Raw genomic sequence first — 19657 nt, forward strand, 5'->3', positions numbered from 1 at the left:
TTTTGTTGACATTTTCCCTTATTCAGCTGAAAACACGTCAGGAAAATCCCATGGTGACTAATAGTAGCCTATCAGGATATTAGAGCAAGTATATAGACCATGTTTTGTTTGGACTAATGTTAAATCAACTGGTCAGGAAAGGGTTTTTTTCAGTCCAATAACTATGACACATGAACAGTCACTGAGTAGCACTGAACTGGGAATCCTCCAGAAATAATTAAAGGCTTTCATTTTACAAATACAACTATCACGAAATGTATATGGCTTCCCTCAAAGCCATTGGGTTTGCCCATCCTAAATTGCTGAGGTTCAGAGAAATGGATATGTTTTCATATGTTGTACAACAGTTTCTCCAAATCTCTGCTCACACCCAGTGAAACTAACATGCCCCTCAGACACCCCTTCATCTCAGTGCGTGACATGCGGGCGGGCCCACCTATCACACACACATGTATGTCATTAAGAGACACAAAGAATGCACAAAGGTGGTAAGAAACCATTGGATTCTTTGGTTATGCACTAGTAACAAATATATCCTTCTTGGCAACTAGCCCACTGGTTTGGGAAATAATGTCAGACCATGACCCAATAAACACGGACACCTTGTGCCTTGCTTTACATGCACCATTAAGGCTGTCACCAACCCTCAGCCACCTCTCCCCGGCATGCATTCCTTTCCTTGGAATCATGGAGCACCCCTAGATCAATCTGCCATTCTCCAGAGAAACCCATTTCTCACTCCACTGCCGATCCCGATTCAAAGCTAAAATTAATGCAGGCAGGCAATTCAGGGTTTTTAGGAAACGTCCTTAAAAATGACAACATATGTGATGTTCAAGCCCTCCAATATGTCTGCATGCTGCCTTGTTAAATTAAACACACCTGGTTTATTTATACAATGTATCCAATGGCTTACAGATTAGGATTCTAGAAACAATACACGTCTTATAGCAAAAAATATACATATCATAATCCACCTATAGTTTATATAAATGATGAAATGTTTCTGAATATATCTATATATCTATATATGTACACATATATACTCTGTGTGAGTGTGTTTGCAGAATCGGCACACAAATGCTGCAGTCCTTCATCGGCTCTTCCACTTCAGTGTCAATGACACCCAGTTTCAAAGTCTTAGGCTGCTGAGCAAGGGTCACCGCTGAGGACAAAGGACTGGCTTGATGCACCTTCCCCTGTGAAGGACCAAGTTTGCTGGACAGTGGCAACCTGCAATGCACGGCTTATTGCAGGGACCAATCTCATTCCAGTTGTCACAGGTCTTGATGCATCCTGGACCGCAGGTATCGTACACAGCCCCGTGCTTACACTGGGTGGCTGGAACAAAGGAGGGGACAAAGGTGAGATGCGGACACTTGGCCTTGTTCGTTCACCCCCAGCCTGAGGCCCCTCTGCAGGCTCCTGCCACTCCCTGCACAGGCCTGGTCACAACACAGGCCCACTTCTGCATTTTAACAAAGGAATAACAGACATCCAACATTCTGCAAACACCCTGGGAATCACCTGCACCGAGAAAAGTAACATCAAAGATCCACCTGCGGGGCCAGTGAACTTCAAGATAAAATAAAATGAAAGCTTTTTTTTTTTTTTTTTTACCAGATAAGACAAACTATGCATTAGTAAAGTTACAAAAAAAATCTGTAAGGTTATTTAGTTATTGATAATAGTGTGAAAGATTAGCTCCAAAGAGTCCTTCAAGCAACTGAGCAGTGATGAATATGAACATTCTGTGCAACCACACCAATATTTAAATACACACAATTACACACACAGGAGAAAACCTATCAAGGATATTGGAAATGTGTTACATATCTTAATCATATTTTAATTATGTGTTATATTAATCAATTTGAGGTTTTAGAACAAGAGTAAAGCCAAATATATCTGATAAGAACTCAATATCTAAAATTTATACAGAACTCATATAACTCAACATCAAATGAACAACCCAATTGAAAAATGGGCAAAGGACCAGAATAGACACTTCTCCAAAGAGGACACACAGAGAGCCCATAGACGTTTGAAAGGATGCTCAACATCGCTAATCACCAAGGAAATGCAAATCAAAACCACAATGAGCTATCACCTCACACCGGTCAGAGTGGCTCACCAATAAATTGATAAACAAATGCTGGCGAGGATGCGGAGAAAAGGGAACCCTCGTGCACCGTGGGTGAGAACGCAGATTGATGCAGCCAGTGTGGAAAGCAGTATGGAAGGGCCTCAAAAATTTTTGAAAACAGAACTGTCTTATGTCCCAGTGATTCCACTTTTGAGTACACATACAAAGAAACCCAAAGCACTAATTGAAAGGGATATATGCACCCCCACGTTTATTGCAACATGATTTACAACAGCCAAGACAGGAAAGCAAACACCAGTGCCCATCAGTAGATGAGTACATATAAACGTTGTGGTGCATATATACAACAGAATATTACTCCACCGTAAAAAAATAATGAAATCTTTCTGTTTGTAACAGTATGGATGGACCTAGAGGGTATATTATTTAAGTAAAATCAGACAGAGAAAGACAGATGCCATAGGATACTGCTTATATGTGGAATCTAAGAACATAATGAATGAACAAATAAAATAGAAACAGATTCATTGATAGAGAGGAGAGACTGATGGTTGCCAAGGGAAAAGGGGTTAGGGAACTGGGTGAAAAAGCTGAGGGGATTAGGAAGTACAAATCGGTGGTTGCAAAACAGTCACAGGGATGCAAAGTACGGCCTAGGGAATACAGTCACTAATATTGTCACAGCCAGGAGCCTCTTGTGCCAGGTGGGTACCTGAAGTATCGGGGGGTCACTTCATAAGGTATGATTATCTAACCACTATGCTGTCCACCTGAAACTAATACAAAATAATATTGCATGTAAACTGTAATTGAACATAAAATTTTATAACAGAGGAAAGCCAAATAGGGAACAATCAGATGGGCTGCATGTAGCTTTATTCACTTGTTTGGGCTTTTGATCATTTTGTTCTATCCGTTAGGCTGCTAGGAGCTTCTTGTAGGCAAGTGAGTCCTGAAGACACATCCTCTGCCTTGGTCTTGTGCCATTTTCTAGTTTGGTGAATGTCACCATACCCCATCCCGCCTTCCTCTCCTTTAGACTCCATTTCCCACCTTCTCTCCCACCTCTCTTGCTGTCTAAATGCCCCTGGTCTATGTAGTCAGAGCACCTGCCACTCCCTGCTAACTCTGTGCTTACACCACAGGGTGAAATTATGATCAGCAGGTCCCTGTCCTCTCTCCCCCCAACTAAATCTAGAAACGTCTGCTTTGTTTCTTTATCTTCAGGAGCAGCGTGACGTGGGACGTGTAGTTGGGACCTAGAGAACTACTGGGTGACCAAATTCACAGATAAATGAAAGAGTTAGTGTGTGAATCAACCTCATTCTGCCTTTAAATCTCTTGATTTATGCTTTTCTGATAAACTTTTCACTATTCGCTGACCCCTTCAAAGTTATTTTCTTTTTCTCTTTTCAGTGACTCACCAAATATCCTACACATTATCCATGCCTGGCAATCTAGAGACATCCTAGCTGAACATCATATCCACATACGATAACCACATACCATGTGTCGCTATGTCTTTACGGACCAATGGTGTTCAAAGCTGAAAATTAGAATGCACCCCCAGGCCAATTAATTTAGAACTTCTAAAGAGTATGTTTATTTATTTTTAGAGCGAGGGCAAGGGTGGGAGAAAGAGAGGGAGAGAAACATTGATATGAGAGAGAGAGAGAGAAACATCGATCCGTTGCCTCTTATACCTGCCCACCTGGGGACCTGGCCTGCAACCTTGGCATCTGCCCTCAGTGGGAATCGAACCAGTGACCTTGCAGTTTGCGGGGATGATACCCAATTCACTGAGCCACACCGGTCAGGGCTGCAAGTGCACCCTTAACTCATCTTCCCACTACCTGTGCTCATTTGCACCCATCCTTGATTTGCCGTCCCTGTTTCAGACCCATCTCCTCCTGGAACCTGCTTTATTATTTGTCCTCACTGCCCGTTAATTTCTCCTTCCCTGTTGGCTTCCTCCTCTAAATGCTAAGAAACATTTTCATATCAATGCTCATCTTTACCAACAGATTTCCCCCAGCCTGTCAGACTTATTTCCTCCTTCCCTTTACCTGCAGACATCATAGGCGAGTTTACAGTCATTTCCTCCATAGGTAACTGACATCATAGACCTGTCTTTCTCACCTACCACTTTCTGGGCCCGGTTCCCACCAAAATTTTCATTAACGACGATATCCCCGAATGTACCCGCAGTCCCCATGTTCCATGGTCTCCCCACACAATAGTCGGTCTTTTTGTTCCTTTTACCTTATGGCACTGGATTCTCCTTGGGAATGCCTTCCCTCTCATGAGCTTCTTTGCTTATTCCTTGGCAAATTACCTGCAAGACTCTTTCCTCTGCACTGTCATCTCTCTCTCTCTCTCTCTCTCTCTCTCTCACCACTTAGTCCAGTTTTAGCTCCAATTTCTAGAGAGTTCTGAAACATGTTATCATCTATTCTGATCCTCTTCACAAGCTCAACATTTTCTTAGTCTTAACTCAATGTGACCTCCTACCAGCAGCTTCCTGGATCTCCCCTGGGACACCCTTCCCTCCTCTGCATTCCACAGCATGTTCTACATGACATTTATTTGTTTTAATCTCACAATTACAGTGCAACTGTGGTTTTGAATCAGAGTTGCTCCTAAGAATCCATGAGTATCTTTCAAAAAGCCATATATCCCTAAGCCCCATTCCCGACAGATGTTTGCTGTGAGTCTGTGGTAGAGTCCAGGTAGCTGTAGATTTAGAAAGTTCCAGGAGCCCCTGTGATAAGCATCTCTGTTGAAGAGAGCAAACTGCAAGATGTGAACTCTTGGGGGGCAGAACCCTTGTCTCCCATGCCCCAAGTTCTGGTACAGGGCCAAGCACAGAGGAGAGGCTTAGTAAGTGCTTGTGCCTGCGAGGGGATAAGTCAATCTTAATGATGGTGAATCCATCACCATTTCCCACCGTGGGTTACACTGGACTGGCCTTGGATTCATTCTCTACTCTGATGCTTCCAGAATGTCTCAACTCTACCTTCCAGATACTTTGCTCCCCTTCAACCCTTGCAAAGTTTCCTTTAGTGTGAAAACTCAGCAGAATTTCCTCTTTCCCACCAGTGTTCTCACCTTTGCCCTCATTGTAGACAAGGACTCCCCCTTGTCATTCCCTCTCTCTGACCTTTCCATTCTTTTTTCTAGCTCTGCCATTTAACGTACTAACGCTCTCCTTTGACTATTGAACTCTGATATTCCCGGCACAATCTACAGGTAGAAAATAGAATGTAGAAAATGAAGAACTGCTAGGGAAAAAGAAAAGATCCTTTTCATCATATACTTATCATCTCCATTTCAGTTCAGATTAAATCCATAAACCTCTACTAAGTATCTGCTGTGTAGTATCTAAGTATTGTCCTAGGCCAGGGAATCAAATGGGCATCATATCATTTCTGACCTCCTGTTACAGGAGTTGGGCTGACAACCAACTAGGTGAACAGATTCTTAATGAAATGCAGAAGGTACCGTATAAGACAAGGGACAGGGGAAGAAAGAGAGAGACGTCAACTCAATGCTGAGGGGGCTAGGGATCCATGGAGACTTCAGATAATAGATCCCACGTCAGTCTTAAAAGGTGAGTAGAAATGGTCAGACAGACAATGGCAGGAAGAGTTTCCTGGGCAGAGAGGGCAGCCAGGACAAAGGCAGGATGCGGGCAAGGTAAAGGGGGTCCTTGGCTTGGTGGGAGGAAGCAGGAATTTTGAGGAAGGAGAGGGGACCAAGGCAGAGAAGCAGGCAGGGGCTATAAGCCTGGGCACAGGGAAGTCTTAGAAGGGTTTTAACTGGGGAGTGATATGATTGAATTTACCTTCAAATTGGCACACCTTTTAAAGGGTCCTAGAGAGTTAATATTAACTTGGATCCGGGTTTGCCCTTAGGGGAATCCATTTTTTTTCCCCAAAATTACAAAAGGCAAATGATCATTTTTAAGGCACAAATGTGATTCAATTTGGACATCTACATTCTAAAAGAATTCATTTGATTTAATATTTAAAAACAAAACAAACAGGAAACCACCAAAGTGGTTAGAGTTGGCATGTCTTTATTCTCAAAGGGGGCACATAGACCCTACAGTGTAATGCATACACAGAGCATTACATGTTATTTTTATGTGGTAGCCCATGAAGGCATCACGTATTGGCATTATCAATAAGTTCAGTACGTGTGGCTCTGTCCCCTCTGGAACTCTGCTGTCTCCCTGTCCCCCTGCTGGGCGCTGACACTCCCAGTCCCAATGACTTTCTCACCTAAACTTTCACAGGAGGCATCCAGCCAGCTAACGAAGACTCAGGACAGAGCCGAGGGCTAGAGCCACCTGGAGTTTGTAGATAAACCAGGACAGACCGGCTCATAGAACCCAGCAGACACCTGAGGTGCTGCAGAAAGATACGCAGAACTTTGACTTTCCCACTTATAAAGTCACCACTGAAATTGCAGTGACAGTGATTGTCAGCAACAGGCAGGTGGCAGAAAATCTGCTCAGGAGGCCAAGGTCGGTAGGGTGCAGGAGCAAGGTCCTAACACAGTGACAGAGTCAGAAGGTGCCAAGGAACAATGACCAATGCTAAGGAACAGATGAATAGAAATTGGAAATATCTATATAACACATAAATATATATTGAATTTAAATCTGTGTTTTCCCACAATGCTCTTGCTCATCTGTGTCCTCATAATGATTAAGAGCACAGGCTGTAAAGCAAATTGGCCTGGGTCCAATTCCTGCCTTTCTCCTTTTCTGGCTCTGTGACTTTTAGCAAATTATTTAAATATTCTTAGCCTCAATATCCTTATCACTAAAACGTGGGTAATAGAATATTACCAAATACATCACAATGTGGATTTAAACTGATAAAATGTAGTAAGAGTACTAACGTAGTCCTTTGGGCAAGGAGGCGCTTAGAAAATGATAACTATTAATATAAGTCATCGTTATTAGACTTTTATAGACTCTGTATATTGTATTGTACTAGGTAATCCACGTGCTAGACTGGGGCTCCGTGAGTCTTTCCTCCCACGACTTGTGGGAATGTATGTTTTGTTGATGTCACAATACTGTCAAAATCCAGGCCTGCTGGGAAAGTCCCTCGTTCTGAGTTTCAGCCTAGTTGGTTTCTCGTTTGATCAACTTCCCAGCTTTTTATTCTGCAGAATGTCTCTTCTTTGGGAGCTAAACACAAGGAAAGAGTGATCTTAAGAGTCTTCAGAATTCCAGATGCATTGGAAACAAATCTCCTGAGGGATGCTGCATGTCCCTAAGTTTCTCACACACCAGCTGTCCCTCTGTGGAAGTCCATAGTGTGTGTGTGTGTGTGTCTGCGTGTGTGTGTGTGTGCTTGCATGTGTGTCTGAAAGGTTCCCCTGCAAACTGCACATTGATGGAGTTAGACTTCACTCAGACGGCTCTATAATTGTAAGTGGTAAGTGAAACCTTTCAGGCACCAGATTCCCTTTCCATTAGAAAAGTAACTTTAGCTTCTGAGATTCAGCCCCTGAAATCAGGAGGTTGACATAAAATGTGTCGTCTTCATATGCAATGCGCGCATGCCCAGAAATGGTGCTAAATATAGCCCTGGGCCAGGAAGAGTTCACAGATTCTGTATCTAATGTGATCCTTACCACGGCTAATAAAATGAATGAAGTTCTGCTGAGCCTGACATTTCAGGGACGGAGGACTCAGAATAGAGAATGAGCATTCAATAGGAGAATTCAAGATGTGCTGAAGAGACCCAGTCCCTTGAAAACATTGCCCTGGCTAGGGGCACCCGCACTGATGCCTTTGGGAACAGGTGAGCCACCTACTCTCACCTTCAGGAGCCTCGCCACAGCTTCAAGCGAGCTATTTTTAGCAAATCAGTATTCCCCTGCGAGGTGGACGGCATTGATAGAGAGCCGCTCTTGCTGCGGAAAGTGAATGCAGACATAAAGATCAGGCTTGGGTTTGCAGAGACAGCGAATCCAAGAGGGAAGTCAGAGGACAGAAGAGGGCTTTGGTGCTTTGCAAGGACACAGACTAGTGACCGCGTCATGGGGCCACTTGAGGAAGCTTCACTAACCTCTAAGCATCTGCCAACGTACTCCCCGAACCCACCCAAATAAGCCTGCAAATTAACTCAGTGGTTTCCATTCTGGCTGCAGGTCAGAACCGCCGGAAAGGTTTTAAAAGACACACAAGGCTAATTAGAGCAGGGTATCTGGGCATGAACCCCGGAGTAGGGTTCTGGATTTTTGTTGTCGTTTTAAGCTTCCAAAGGGACTCAGAGGTCCAGCCAAATTGCGACCCACTGGTCGAAGTGAACAAGGTGTTCGTTCATACACTGAAAAAAGCTTCCAGATCATTCTTTTTGGCCCTTCCCCTACTCAGATGATTGCCCCTGTCCTCCACCACCAGAGGCATTCTTGAGTTAGCAATGCCATGAACAGCCATCTTTCCTAATAGCCGAGCTAAGGATATTAGCGCTGGGACAAACCCTAGCCTGTTTATTGTGGGCAGGTCTGGCCCTCTACAGAGAAACGTCTGCCAGCCCTTGAAGGAAGTCACAAATGTTCAGTCATCTCATCTCCACATCTAAACACCAGCAGCAGCTCCTGCGGACCTAGCACCTTCTATGAGTTGGACACGCTTCCAGAAATTTCACATACACATCGCGAATGCTGATAACTCTGCATAGCAGATATTACTGTAAAATTCCAAAGTACATCTGGACTGTCTTCTCGCCCCACACACTGCCCTGTGTCACTCCCAGCCACCAGCGCTGGTTTGCAGCACAGCTCAGCACCAGCCTCCTGCCTGCTCACCCGCTTACACGTGGCCTGTCCCATCTATTCTCTGCACGGCAGCCTCTAGCCGCGGCCCTCTTTGAAAAGCAGAAAGAGGTTGGCTTAAAGCCCACCAGGGGCTTCCACTGCTCTTGGAATAAAAGCTAGACTCCTTCCCAAGACCTGCATAGCCCTGCATGATCCAGCCCCTGCTTCTACCCTACCCTCATCTTTCTTGGTCCACGCTGGTTCCCTTCCGGTCGGTGAGCAAGCCCTTTTATCCCTACCTCTGGCCACCACACATGTTTCTCCTGCATGGACTGCCCCCGACTCCCTTCAGTCCTTCAGGGCTTGGCTGAAATACGGCCTTCACAGAGGAAAGCCTTCCCTCTTCAGCACCCGAGCACCACCCACTCCCTCTCCATTTGTTTTCTGTTGCTTTGCTCTATTTCTTTCCTTCATCACGCTGACCGTGCTTAGCGAGTGTTTATTGTGGAGTTACTATTTTTGTCTGGTTCTCCCATTGGACTACCAGCACCTCAATGACAAAGGCACAGTCATCGAAGCCACCAAAGCTCCCACAGTGCTTAGCCATGCTGTAGGAAGTATTTCCTGGATGAACAAAGATGTCCATGTCACAGATATCAAAGAAGCTAATCAACTTGCCTAAGATCAAAGAGCTCTAAGAACTATTATAGAAATCTATCTCAGAAGGAAAAGAACGTTCTGCTAGGGTTTGTATTGTAATCTCTTTCTCTCTCTTCTGCAAAAAAATATTCACAATTATCCTGAAGACCTTAAGTGACTGTAATTGCCCTGAATCTCCCTTGCTCCACATAGAACCTAACCCACAGCTGTGACTGTCCATGTGCTAAGTACATCCAGCTGGTAGCTTGAGGTTGGGAGGATTTTGTAACAGTGGAAATCCTTAAATTGTTCAAATGTGCTTGTCACAAAGCATTTCTCTTGAGTGCTTTCTATTCTGCCCCAAGTGGGAAGCCCCTGTGTTTGATTAAGTTGTAATCCTTGGAGGCCCTAGTTGGGTAGGTCAGTTGGTTAGAATGTCATTCCCATATGCCAAGGTTGCAGGTTTAGTCCCCAGTCGAGCACATACAACAATCAACCAATGAAAGCATGAATAAGTGGAACCACAAATCGATGTTTCTCTCTCTCCCATCCCACTCCTTTCCTCTCTATATCTATAAAATCAATCACTCAAAAAGAAACGTAAGTTGCCATCCTTGGGCCCCCGATAGAATTTCCCTTTGGCCAAGGGGGCAGGCGGCTGTTCGCGTCGGAACTCTCCATTGCTCTCGCGGGCACCTGTGACGCATGGACCCCCCGGGAGCCTCACCTGCACAGCTCTGCTGAGGCTCCCAGTGGATGCTGATGCCCTCTCGCTGGCAGGCCCGGGCATACGCCAGGAACGACTCACAGTAACAGTTTTTATGGACTGGGCATTCACACATGTCGGTCACGCAGGACCTACAGGAGCCAAGAGAAAGAAAGAGACACTTAAAAATATCCATCACCCTAAATGTGACCTGCAGCAAGGGCTGAGCGGGTGAGTGGGGAACCTTGACTGGCCATTAGATGTTGCTATTTTAGGTTGCAAACCTAAATGGGATAAAAATTCTGCATGGAACCTAGGCTGATACCTCTGAACATGATCAGAGATTCTCTTTCCTCTAGAGCAGGACTGCTCAATGGAACTTTCTACAGTGACAGGCACATTCTAGAGTCCCCAGCATTCAAAGCAGTAGCCACTGTCTATATATGATTATGGAGCACTTAGAATATATCTAGTGTAACTGAAAAACCACATTTTTTACTTGACTTAATTATTTGTTTTACATAACTATCTTTTTATTCAATAAAGGAATTCAAGTATATATCTGGCTTATCTATCCCCAGCTGTGAAATTTAATCTTTACTATACTTGGATTTATTAGATATAGATAGGCGCACATGCCTAGAGGCAATGATGTTGGAAATGCAGCCCTGAGGACGTAGCCACCTTTCGGGTGTTGTCATTTTGTGAATAGCTCTGACATAGGAAGAGTACATTCTTCTACAGTATACAGTGATCCTCACTTACCGCGGGTATTACGTTCTAGACCCCCCGTGATAGGTGAAAATCCACGACGTAGGAACCTTACATTTATTTTAGTGTTTACTGTACAGGACCGCAAAATCCCACAATATAGCAAAAAATCCACGATAAATAATTAAATATAATATTTTTAAAATCCTGTGATACAGTGAGGCCGCGATAAGTGAACCGCGATATAGAGAGGGACTACCGTAACTGAAATACTGACCAACGGGATGAAAACACAAACTCCCACGACCGTATCTTGAATCTTCGTCTTTTAAGAAACACTATACCCCATCCTTAGGAATGTGGTGTGACCAACCGCCAATAAAGCAAAACTTTCAGGCCCCGAGTTAGACTGAAAGGTGAAGCGGACAGAGCCAAGGTTTCCTTAGCTTAACTTTAAACCCGGAACTGATGCGCCAGGACATAAAGAGAACAGAAATATGTTTAAATGAAAACTAACACAGTTTGAAACGTTACCCTCAAAGATGCAATAAGGACTTCACACTGGTAAGTAATATTACAGGTTACAAAGTGCTGGCTGTCACTGTGGGGTCAACAGAGCATCGGACAGTCTCTGTTTGTTAATGAAGAGGCCGTTATACAAATGAGCAGATGGGCCCGAAGTCACATTAGTGAGTGGCAAACGTGAATTAAATTACATCTCCTGACTTGGTGACTATTGCTTTTTTTTTTTTTTTTTTTAATCATCCCAGACCATACCACCATCCTCATCTTCACCTTCTAGGAAGTTCACCCCTAACAATTGTCCCTTAACATTCATGAAAGAGGCCGCTGAGATTAATACAATTACACTGTCCTTATTTTGCTAAGCTCTTTCTCAGCAAAACCTCGGCCGCACAGAACCTAATTCAAGATGACAACACAGATGATCTTGAAAGCATCAGGACACGGTCCTCGACTGTGAAGAGGTCACCACTTTCTCTTGGTGGGACATGTTTGCACACCTGACCAGAGAGTGAGCAGCCAGCTAGCTCAGTGTGGACATCAGGGCTCCACCTGCTCTGAACGGCAGAAAGTATATGAAAGAATCAACAGACCCACTATGTTCCTGCGAGGTTATTACAGTTCAGCACTCAAGGCAGAGCCTTGGGAAACGTTAACTAAGAGGGACCAAACAGGAGCCGGTCTGAAACCCAAAGAGCCTCTTCCACTTCAGCGCGGGAGAGATTATTGGTTGACTGATACTTAAGACCCGGAAATCAGGACAGACACATTGACCTCTCTCCTCTCTGTCATCATCAAGTTGCATTTCCTAATGGCTTCTCCCATGTGCATTACAGAAATCCCGTGACCTCACATTCACTGGCAAACCCTTTCTGATAGGAGACACACAGTGCTGTGTCTAAATTCGTGCGCAGCCTGCAGGCATCCAGGAAAAGTCAGATAAAGCCGGTCCTTAAAACGAACTCCCAGTGGCTATGAAGCCTGTTGATTCAATTTTCATTTCAGACTAATCCGCGCCTATCACAGGCCACATTGCAGCTGCCCCAGGATCTGCAGACTAATCTCATTTCTACCTCCCTCCCCGCAGAGGCATCTGTCACCTACCCTCCATTCTGGCCCATAGAGTGCGGGGGATCTCTTTCCCTGTCCACAAACCCTCGAGGTGACATGAATGGAATGGCACCCAGGGGGCCTGGAAAAACGACAGTATTTGTATGGACAAGAGCGGTCTCGCGATGAGGAAATGCATCCTCCAATTTGAAAATACACCTAATGTAATTCTGTAAAATTGTGTGGGCAGCAAACAAATAAAATGTAATTTGGGTGAAAAAATTATTGATGAATGTGTTCCTTTCTCTTCATTTCTCCTGGTTGTCTTATGAAGCTATTTATACAGTTTAAAATACATTATGGACAGTTAAATCCAACTCATCAAGACTGGAGAGAAATGCTTTAGGCACACATTTAGTGATCACTGTGCATTCCCCCCCCCCCGCCCCCCCAGAGCACCTGTATGTGCCCTCAGGCACCATCACCGATACCGCTGCCCTTGAACACTGAGACCATCAGAGCTTATTTGATTACTTGGCACTCATGAGGAACAACATTTGAGGCAAAAATGTTTGCCAAAGACAGCCCCTCGCCTGAAATATTCCTTGTCTTTTTGAAGGCTTGAAAGATGTATTTTGTCACAGAAGTGAAATCTACAAGATGTCTTTTTTCCCTTGTCGAGTTGATGATTTTTACACAGAACTTTGCCCAGGGTTTGGGAGAGAATGTAGGAATGGATGGTCCAGACTCCGCTGGCAGAGGGTAAAATGGTGAGCGTTACGTCCAGTGTGTTGCTACGGTCAGCCTTTCATGGGCATCTCGTTTGTTCTGCACAACCTGGGATATGTGGCAGGCCTCACCACCGGCCCACCTGACAGACAGGGTCACTGGAGCTCGGAGATGCAGTCATCTTGCCCAAGGTCACGTGGCTGATGACAAAGTCAGGCTGCAAAGCCAGGACTTGAACTCTGATCTTTCTCATCCCAACATCTGTACTCATAACAACTGCATTAGACGACCTTTCTAGAGAACAATCTAGCAATACTTATAAATAGCCCTAAGAAACATTCTCATACTGCGATTGGGAAATTCCACCCTAAAGAAACAGCAATGCATGTCACAATGCTACTTAAAATGAAAAAACAAACAAATGAAAAACATTGCCTACCATGGGGGTCTAGTTAACTAAATTTAGATGACCTCTACTGAAATATTCTACAGATATTACCATAATATTTTGGAAACATACTTTAAAATATGAAGAAACATTAAGGAAGGATTCATTGATAAAAAGCAAACTGGGTTTCAGTATTGTGTGGTCAACCACAGAAAACAAAAATAAATGAACACATATATGTCCAAGTGCTCACGACAGACACTATGAGGGGGCAGGGGTCGGGGAACTGTGGCTCTTTATTTTCTTCTGATCTGTATTTTCTGCAATGAACACACATTACTTTTCTAAAAACATGAATCACAGTGTAGTGTTAAAACAATGACATTAAGAGCATGGCTGATACTAATATTTAAATCAGAAATTAGGAACTGGAGTGAGAAAGGAAGGAATGAAGAATGGGAGAATATCAGAGTATTTGTTTGTAGGTCTTAGTAGACATTTCTTAAGCTCAAATCCTCCTGGTCTGTGTATTGGAGGCCACCTGACATGGCCTATGTGTGATGGAGTGTATTGTCCTCAGACTTTACCTCTGTGGTCCATGGATGCCGTGAACTTGACGTGGGACAGACGGAATGGCTAATGGAATAATTATGCATGCTTCTGCTGGTTACAGAGAAAAATAAAAACATCCTCGAATGCATGTCACATTTCAGGGAGCGCCCAAACTGTTATTATTCAAATGTTCAATCTGTGTTTATCGCACTTAACAATTCCGTATGAGGAGACCCTACTTATGGCTCAGTGGAGTCACATGGTTATGTTAACGGAAGACGGTTGTCCTTTCCTGAGTCAGTGTGTGCCGATGCGGTACATTTATATTCCTTTTATAGAGTAAGTAGCATATTTCTTTAAGTATGTTTTATTGATTATGCTATCATAGTTGTCCCAATTTTTTCCCTTTACCCCCCTCCACCCAGTACCCTCCTTCCCTCCAGCAATTACCCCCCTTAGTTCGTGTCCATGGGTTGTGCACATAAGTTCTTTGGCTTCTCCATTTCCTTACTTATTCTCAGCATCCCCCTGCCTATTTTGTACCTACCAGTTATGCTTCTTGATCTCTGTACCTTCCCCCCATTCTCCCCTTCCCCCTCCCAGCTGATAACCCTCCAAATGATCCCCACACCTATGATGCTGTTCCCGTTCTGGTCGTTTGCTTTTGTTTTTTTTAGATTCAGTTATTGACAGTTGTGAGTTTGTTGTCATGTTTAATCATTATGGAGATTCATGGCTTCAGTTTCTCTGCCTCCACGACATCATTCTGTCACTTAGGTTCCATGTGACAGTGACTTTCCGGTCAGGAGACACAGCCGTTCGTTGTTCCAGCAGGAAACGCAGGCTGTGTTACAGGGCGGTGCCCCCAGGAGAGGCCCCCAGGGAAGAGGGCCAGCCTAGGCCGCCACCCCTCACAGCATCCTGTCCTCCACAGGGGGGTAATCTACACAGCTGGCCCTGACTTTCTCGCTCCTGGCCTGCTCCTGGCACCTTCCTGACCACAGAGAGGTGCAGGCTGGACTCTCGTTCTGTGGGGTCACACACTTGCTTTGTGCAGATATATGGAACAAGGGTGCTGAGATTTCATGGAGGGTCCCAGGGAGCTGGGGTCATGGTGGCAGCACCTTGTCACACACCAAAAGCCTCCCTTCTCTCATCACGCTGTGCATGTGGGTGACATTTCAGTAAGGCCTTTCCTCATAGCCCCGGGCACGGTGCTGGTGTCTGACCCAACCTGTGGCCGGTCCCCTCCTGAAAATGCAGCTCATCATGGTGTGTCTTCAGGGGAGCCCCAAATACCTGTTCCCACCCCCATCAAGTTCCAATCACTGCCTCCTGCAAAACTCCAAGATGGCAGCCACTATTCACATGGAGCCATTTAAATGGGAATTTGTTAATTACAGTTCAATAAAATTTAACATTCAATTCCCTCAGCCACATTAGCCACAATGTATGTGTTCAATGGCCACACATGGCTAATGGCCACAATATTGAATAGGGATGATTTACAACCAGTCCATCACTGTGAAAAGGTCTGTGGGATCTTAATATGAAGGGTGTGGCTCCATCTGTGTAGGGAAAGCATTGCCGTCCTCCCCAGAGGGGTTACAGGGGTAGTGAGGTTAAGATCAAGCTCAGTCCTGCTTTCTTGCTCGGCACCTTTCCATGAGAAAGTTCAAATGTCTTGGCATCAAATTCAAGGTCCTTAGGGGTCTGGCTCATCCCTTGTTCTTGCTTGTGCATCCTTTTAACCAACCTGGGGGAGTCTTATTGCCCAGCGGGCTTCCTTTCACCTTGCTCCTCCTGCCTTGAATGTGCTTCCTTGTCTTTCCCACTGGAAAATTGAATGCCTATTCTTTCCGACTCAGTCTGAATTCCTCCGTGGTATTCCTTGACTGACCCAAGAAAAGTCAGCCCCTTCTGATGAGGTCCAGTCCCCTCCACACCATTATTCCTGCAGACCCTTCAAGCCCTAATGACCTCTTTCTATGTTTGTGCGGAGGACTGTATCTTGCCCGCCCAGCCAAGCACAGCTCAACAAATATTTGGCGACTCATCAGATGAGTGGAGGAGAGCGGCCTAATGACCTCTGCTCAGCTTCCAGGGTTGGGAAGTTGGACACGGATGTCCAAAGAGCATGAACCCCATCCTTGCCTGGACTCCCCGGCGGCTGCCCAGCACAGCCATGGCCCTGTGGGCTGCAGCCACAGCAGCATCTGAATGAGGCTGCTTCTACCAGAATCTTTCCATGGCCGTTGTCATTCCAAACTTCTTGTACTATTCTTCTGTATCCAAGGGGGGATCGTCGTCGTCGTCGGCAGCCGTCCGTCTCGAGAGACGATGGTGTAGCTTCTTAAGAGTCTATCTGCACCGCCGAGAATGGCTGTGCAGTCCGACTCAGGAGTACTGCCCTGGCTGGTTTAGCTCAGTGGATTGAGCGTCGGCCTGCGAGCTAAGTGTCGCTGGTTCGATCTTCCAGTCAGGGTACATCAGAGAAGGAAAACTCTGACTCCAAAAAACCTCCGCTGCCTTGCGGCATACCTCTTCAGGGGAAAGGCTAAGGGAGTAAACCCCGACAGAAAATCCGGAGCCGGAGTCCCTAAGGCGGTTTGACGTTGTAGTCAACACCGGCAACTCCTGCGGCGCACCTGAAGCCAAGCTGTATTGACTCCGTCTTTCCCTTGGATCCTTCAGCTGCGAAGAGAGGGGGGGTCTGCTGCATGGGCAACAGCAGACCCTCCATATTACCCTGCCCAGGCTCTGTAGCTTCAGCGTCATCGCAAGATGTCGATTCAACACGGGAGGAGACAGATACCATGTCACTCCCGAGTCGGACTGCACAGCCATTCTCGGCGGTGCAGATAGACTCTTAAGAAGCTACACCATCGTCTCTCGAGACGGACGGCTGCCGCCGCCGACGACGACGATATATATATATAACTTAATGAATGGTGGAAAAAAGGATTTGATGAGAGAATTCTGCTTTGATGACACGTTTTCAGAAAAGCACATTCAATATTGTAAGAATCACCCACAGAGCTTCCTGTTATTAAAAAAGCAATCCTCCAATACCGCCAGAATCAAAACATCAAATATCTCTCAGCTTCCTAGCAACAGCATACCAAGCGGTTCTCCCTCTGCTTTTCCTGGCATGAGGGCCACCCTGTCGAAGAGAGGCAAGTGCTCACACCTTTGCCAACCGGGCACAGTTTTAACCACCGGGAACTCTCCGCCCTGCCTCTGGGAGAACAAACGGGCATGCCAGGAGCAAGAGCAGCCAGCCCCACCCGGGAGCCGGAGTCAGCTGCCACCAGGAAGAATCTTTGGCTGAGCTCCGTGGTTCCATCTGGAGGTCAGCTTTCCTGAGAACTAGGGCTAGAAGGTGACCAGGAAGCACACTGGGGACAGAGGGCTTTCCTTGCCCCGTGTATCTGGGAAGTTCAAAGATGCAAGTGAAGGCACCTCAGGCTTGTAGGTGCCTGGGTGTCAGCAGGGAAGAGGGAAGGGAGAGGATGTGAGAGACAGAGTCCCGCCTGGGTGGACAAGGTGTTTAACCACCTGGAGACTATGAAAAAATGCACTTACCTTTTAACCCTTGACATTCTGCCCTCACCTCCCTAACCTGAGTTGCATGGAAGTAACTGGAGGCAATAAGCTCAGGAAGAAGACATATCCATGTCTCATTGCACCTAAGAGAATAATCTCATCCATACTCAGTAGTGGCTTCCTCTGCTCTTCTCCTCAGCATGCTGTGGGCACCCCGACACATTCACAAAAGATAGCACTCTAGCGTTAAAAACAGAGCCACAAGGTTCAATAGTGGGAAGCATGCGGTTGCTTTATCGAATTGTTTGTGAAGGGAAAGGGGGCAAGCCCACAGTGCCAGCCAGTAGGGAGTCCTTGCTGCCCACTCCAGGCCAGCCAGCTTGGCACTTCTGTGGCTTAAGTGTTGGTGAGAATATTCAGCATCAAATGTTGGCTTAGATATTGGTGCTGTGGCTGCCTGGGGTTGCTAGGACGGCCCAGCAAGGCCAAGGCCAGGCATTTCTGGATGAGCTTGTCCATTTCACAAAGTCAATGTGCAGAGAAGCAGTGGGAGGTGTGAGTCCAGCTGTTTCTCTGGTTGTGGACACTGAAACTATCTGCAGCCCAGCCTCACCCAGTGCCCCACACGGATACACACACTGCAGGCCTTTCGCCTACTCCCAGGTGCCAAGAATAAATTCACTGAGCCCTGTGGGTTCCAGGCACTAAGGGAGGGGCAGAGAGGAACAGAGCTGAACCCACCTAGAAAGGGAGATTGTGCAGACATTACAATCCAGAGTCTAAATGGCCTAAGGGCCGTCGTGGACAGGAAGCTAGTGTAATAGCTACCGAAGACTCATTCCATGCAGGCGGGCAAGGGTGTCCAGAAGGTGTCTGAGTGGGAGAGACATGAGAGGTGGATCGCAAAACGTGGCAGGCACTTAGACAGGTTCACAATGGGCCAGCTACAGGTCACCAGGGCGGAAAGCCCTTGCTGCCTAGCAACAGGAGAAACTAAGAAAACAAGGATCTCACTTCCAAGGTGACCTTTCCTCCTGCTGACTGTTCATATCGCTGGTTACGAGGTTGGGACCCTCCCCTGACCTTTCTTCCCCTGGATGTAGATAGTCATGTGCATTCGACACCACTTATAGGAGGAATGAACAAGGGGGACAGAGAAGAGCCCTTAAGCATTTAAGTCACCAGGACAGTGAGGTTCTGACCTGCATCAAATATCTCTGGGCCTCAGGTGTGTTTCAGCTCCAGACCCAGAAAAGCAGCAAAACCAGATGTCACCTGGCTGCCTTAGGACCAGCTGCCTTGACTAGTGACCCCCTGCCCTGGGACTGACCAATCAGCAGAGCCCATGACCCTGAAAGGAAACACCTAGAAAGCTGATGAATATTCTATTGGGATCCTCTCCTGAGACTTCAAGATAGAGGACCCAGTGTGGCTCTCCCTCCCAGGAACACACCTGCACCTCCCCCTCCCCCTCCAGGTGTGTTACCTGTACCTCTCTCTCTCTTAAGTTCCAAGGGCCCTTCTTTTGCCTCTGTGATATTTCCTGAGCTCATTTCTTCTACTGCTCACTTCTTCTACCTCTGTGACTTTCTAAATAAACTTTCTCTTATAGTTTGAGTCTTGCCTCTGAATTCTTTCTTAGCCAAACCTCAAGTATCTAGGCTGCTGAACCAAAGTCCAGTCTGAGTCCACCAGGCTAATACCTGGCGTCATTTCTGCTGCAAACAGAAGGATCTGTGGAACTTTGATTGGTTAGAGAATGAAGAAAAGGAAATTACAGGCAAAGAGAGGAGACCAAATAAAATCGTAGAGTTTCCAAATCACCAGATCTTAGATTTAGGGGTCATGTGGTCCATCCTCCAATATTAAAAACCCAAACAAAAAAGTCCCTGACAGTCACACAGCTTATTCTTGATGACCTCATTTT

At 45.9% G+C, this 19657-nt stretch overlaps 1 protein-coding gene across 2 annotated transcripts in view; it reads right to left on the reverse strand.

Annotated features, from left to right (window-relative positions):
* Positions 1-526: 526 nt before the first annotated feature.
* The window catches only part of BMPER (BMP binding endothelial regulator), a 221828-nt gene continuing 202697 nt past the window's right edge, over positions 527-19657 (reverse strand). For both annotated transcript variants that reach the window (XM_090287786.1, XM_090287785.1), the window contains exons 14-15: positions 10254-10384; positions 527-1341 (exon numbers count right to left, since the gene is read on the reverse strand). In XM_090287786.1, coding sequence (XP_090143912.1) covers positions 1160-1341; positions 10254-10384 — 313 coding nt within the window. In that variant the 3' untranslated portion in view covers positions 527-1159. The remainder of the gene's footprint in view (positions 1342-10253; positions 10385-19657) is intronic.

This window comes from Furipterus horrens, unplaced genomic scaffold (genome assembly GCF_987537825.1).
Source record: "Furipterus horrens unplaced genomic scaffold, mFurHor1.1.pri manual_scaffold_9, whole genome shotgun sequence".
Classification (NCBI taxonomy): Eukaryota; Metazoa; Chordata; class Mammalia; order Chiroptera; family Furipteridae; genus Furipterus; species Furipterus horrens.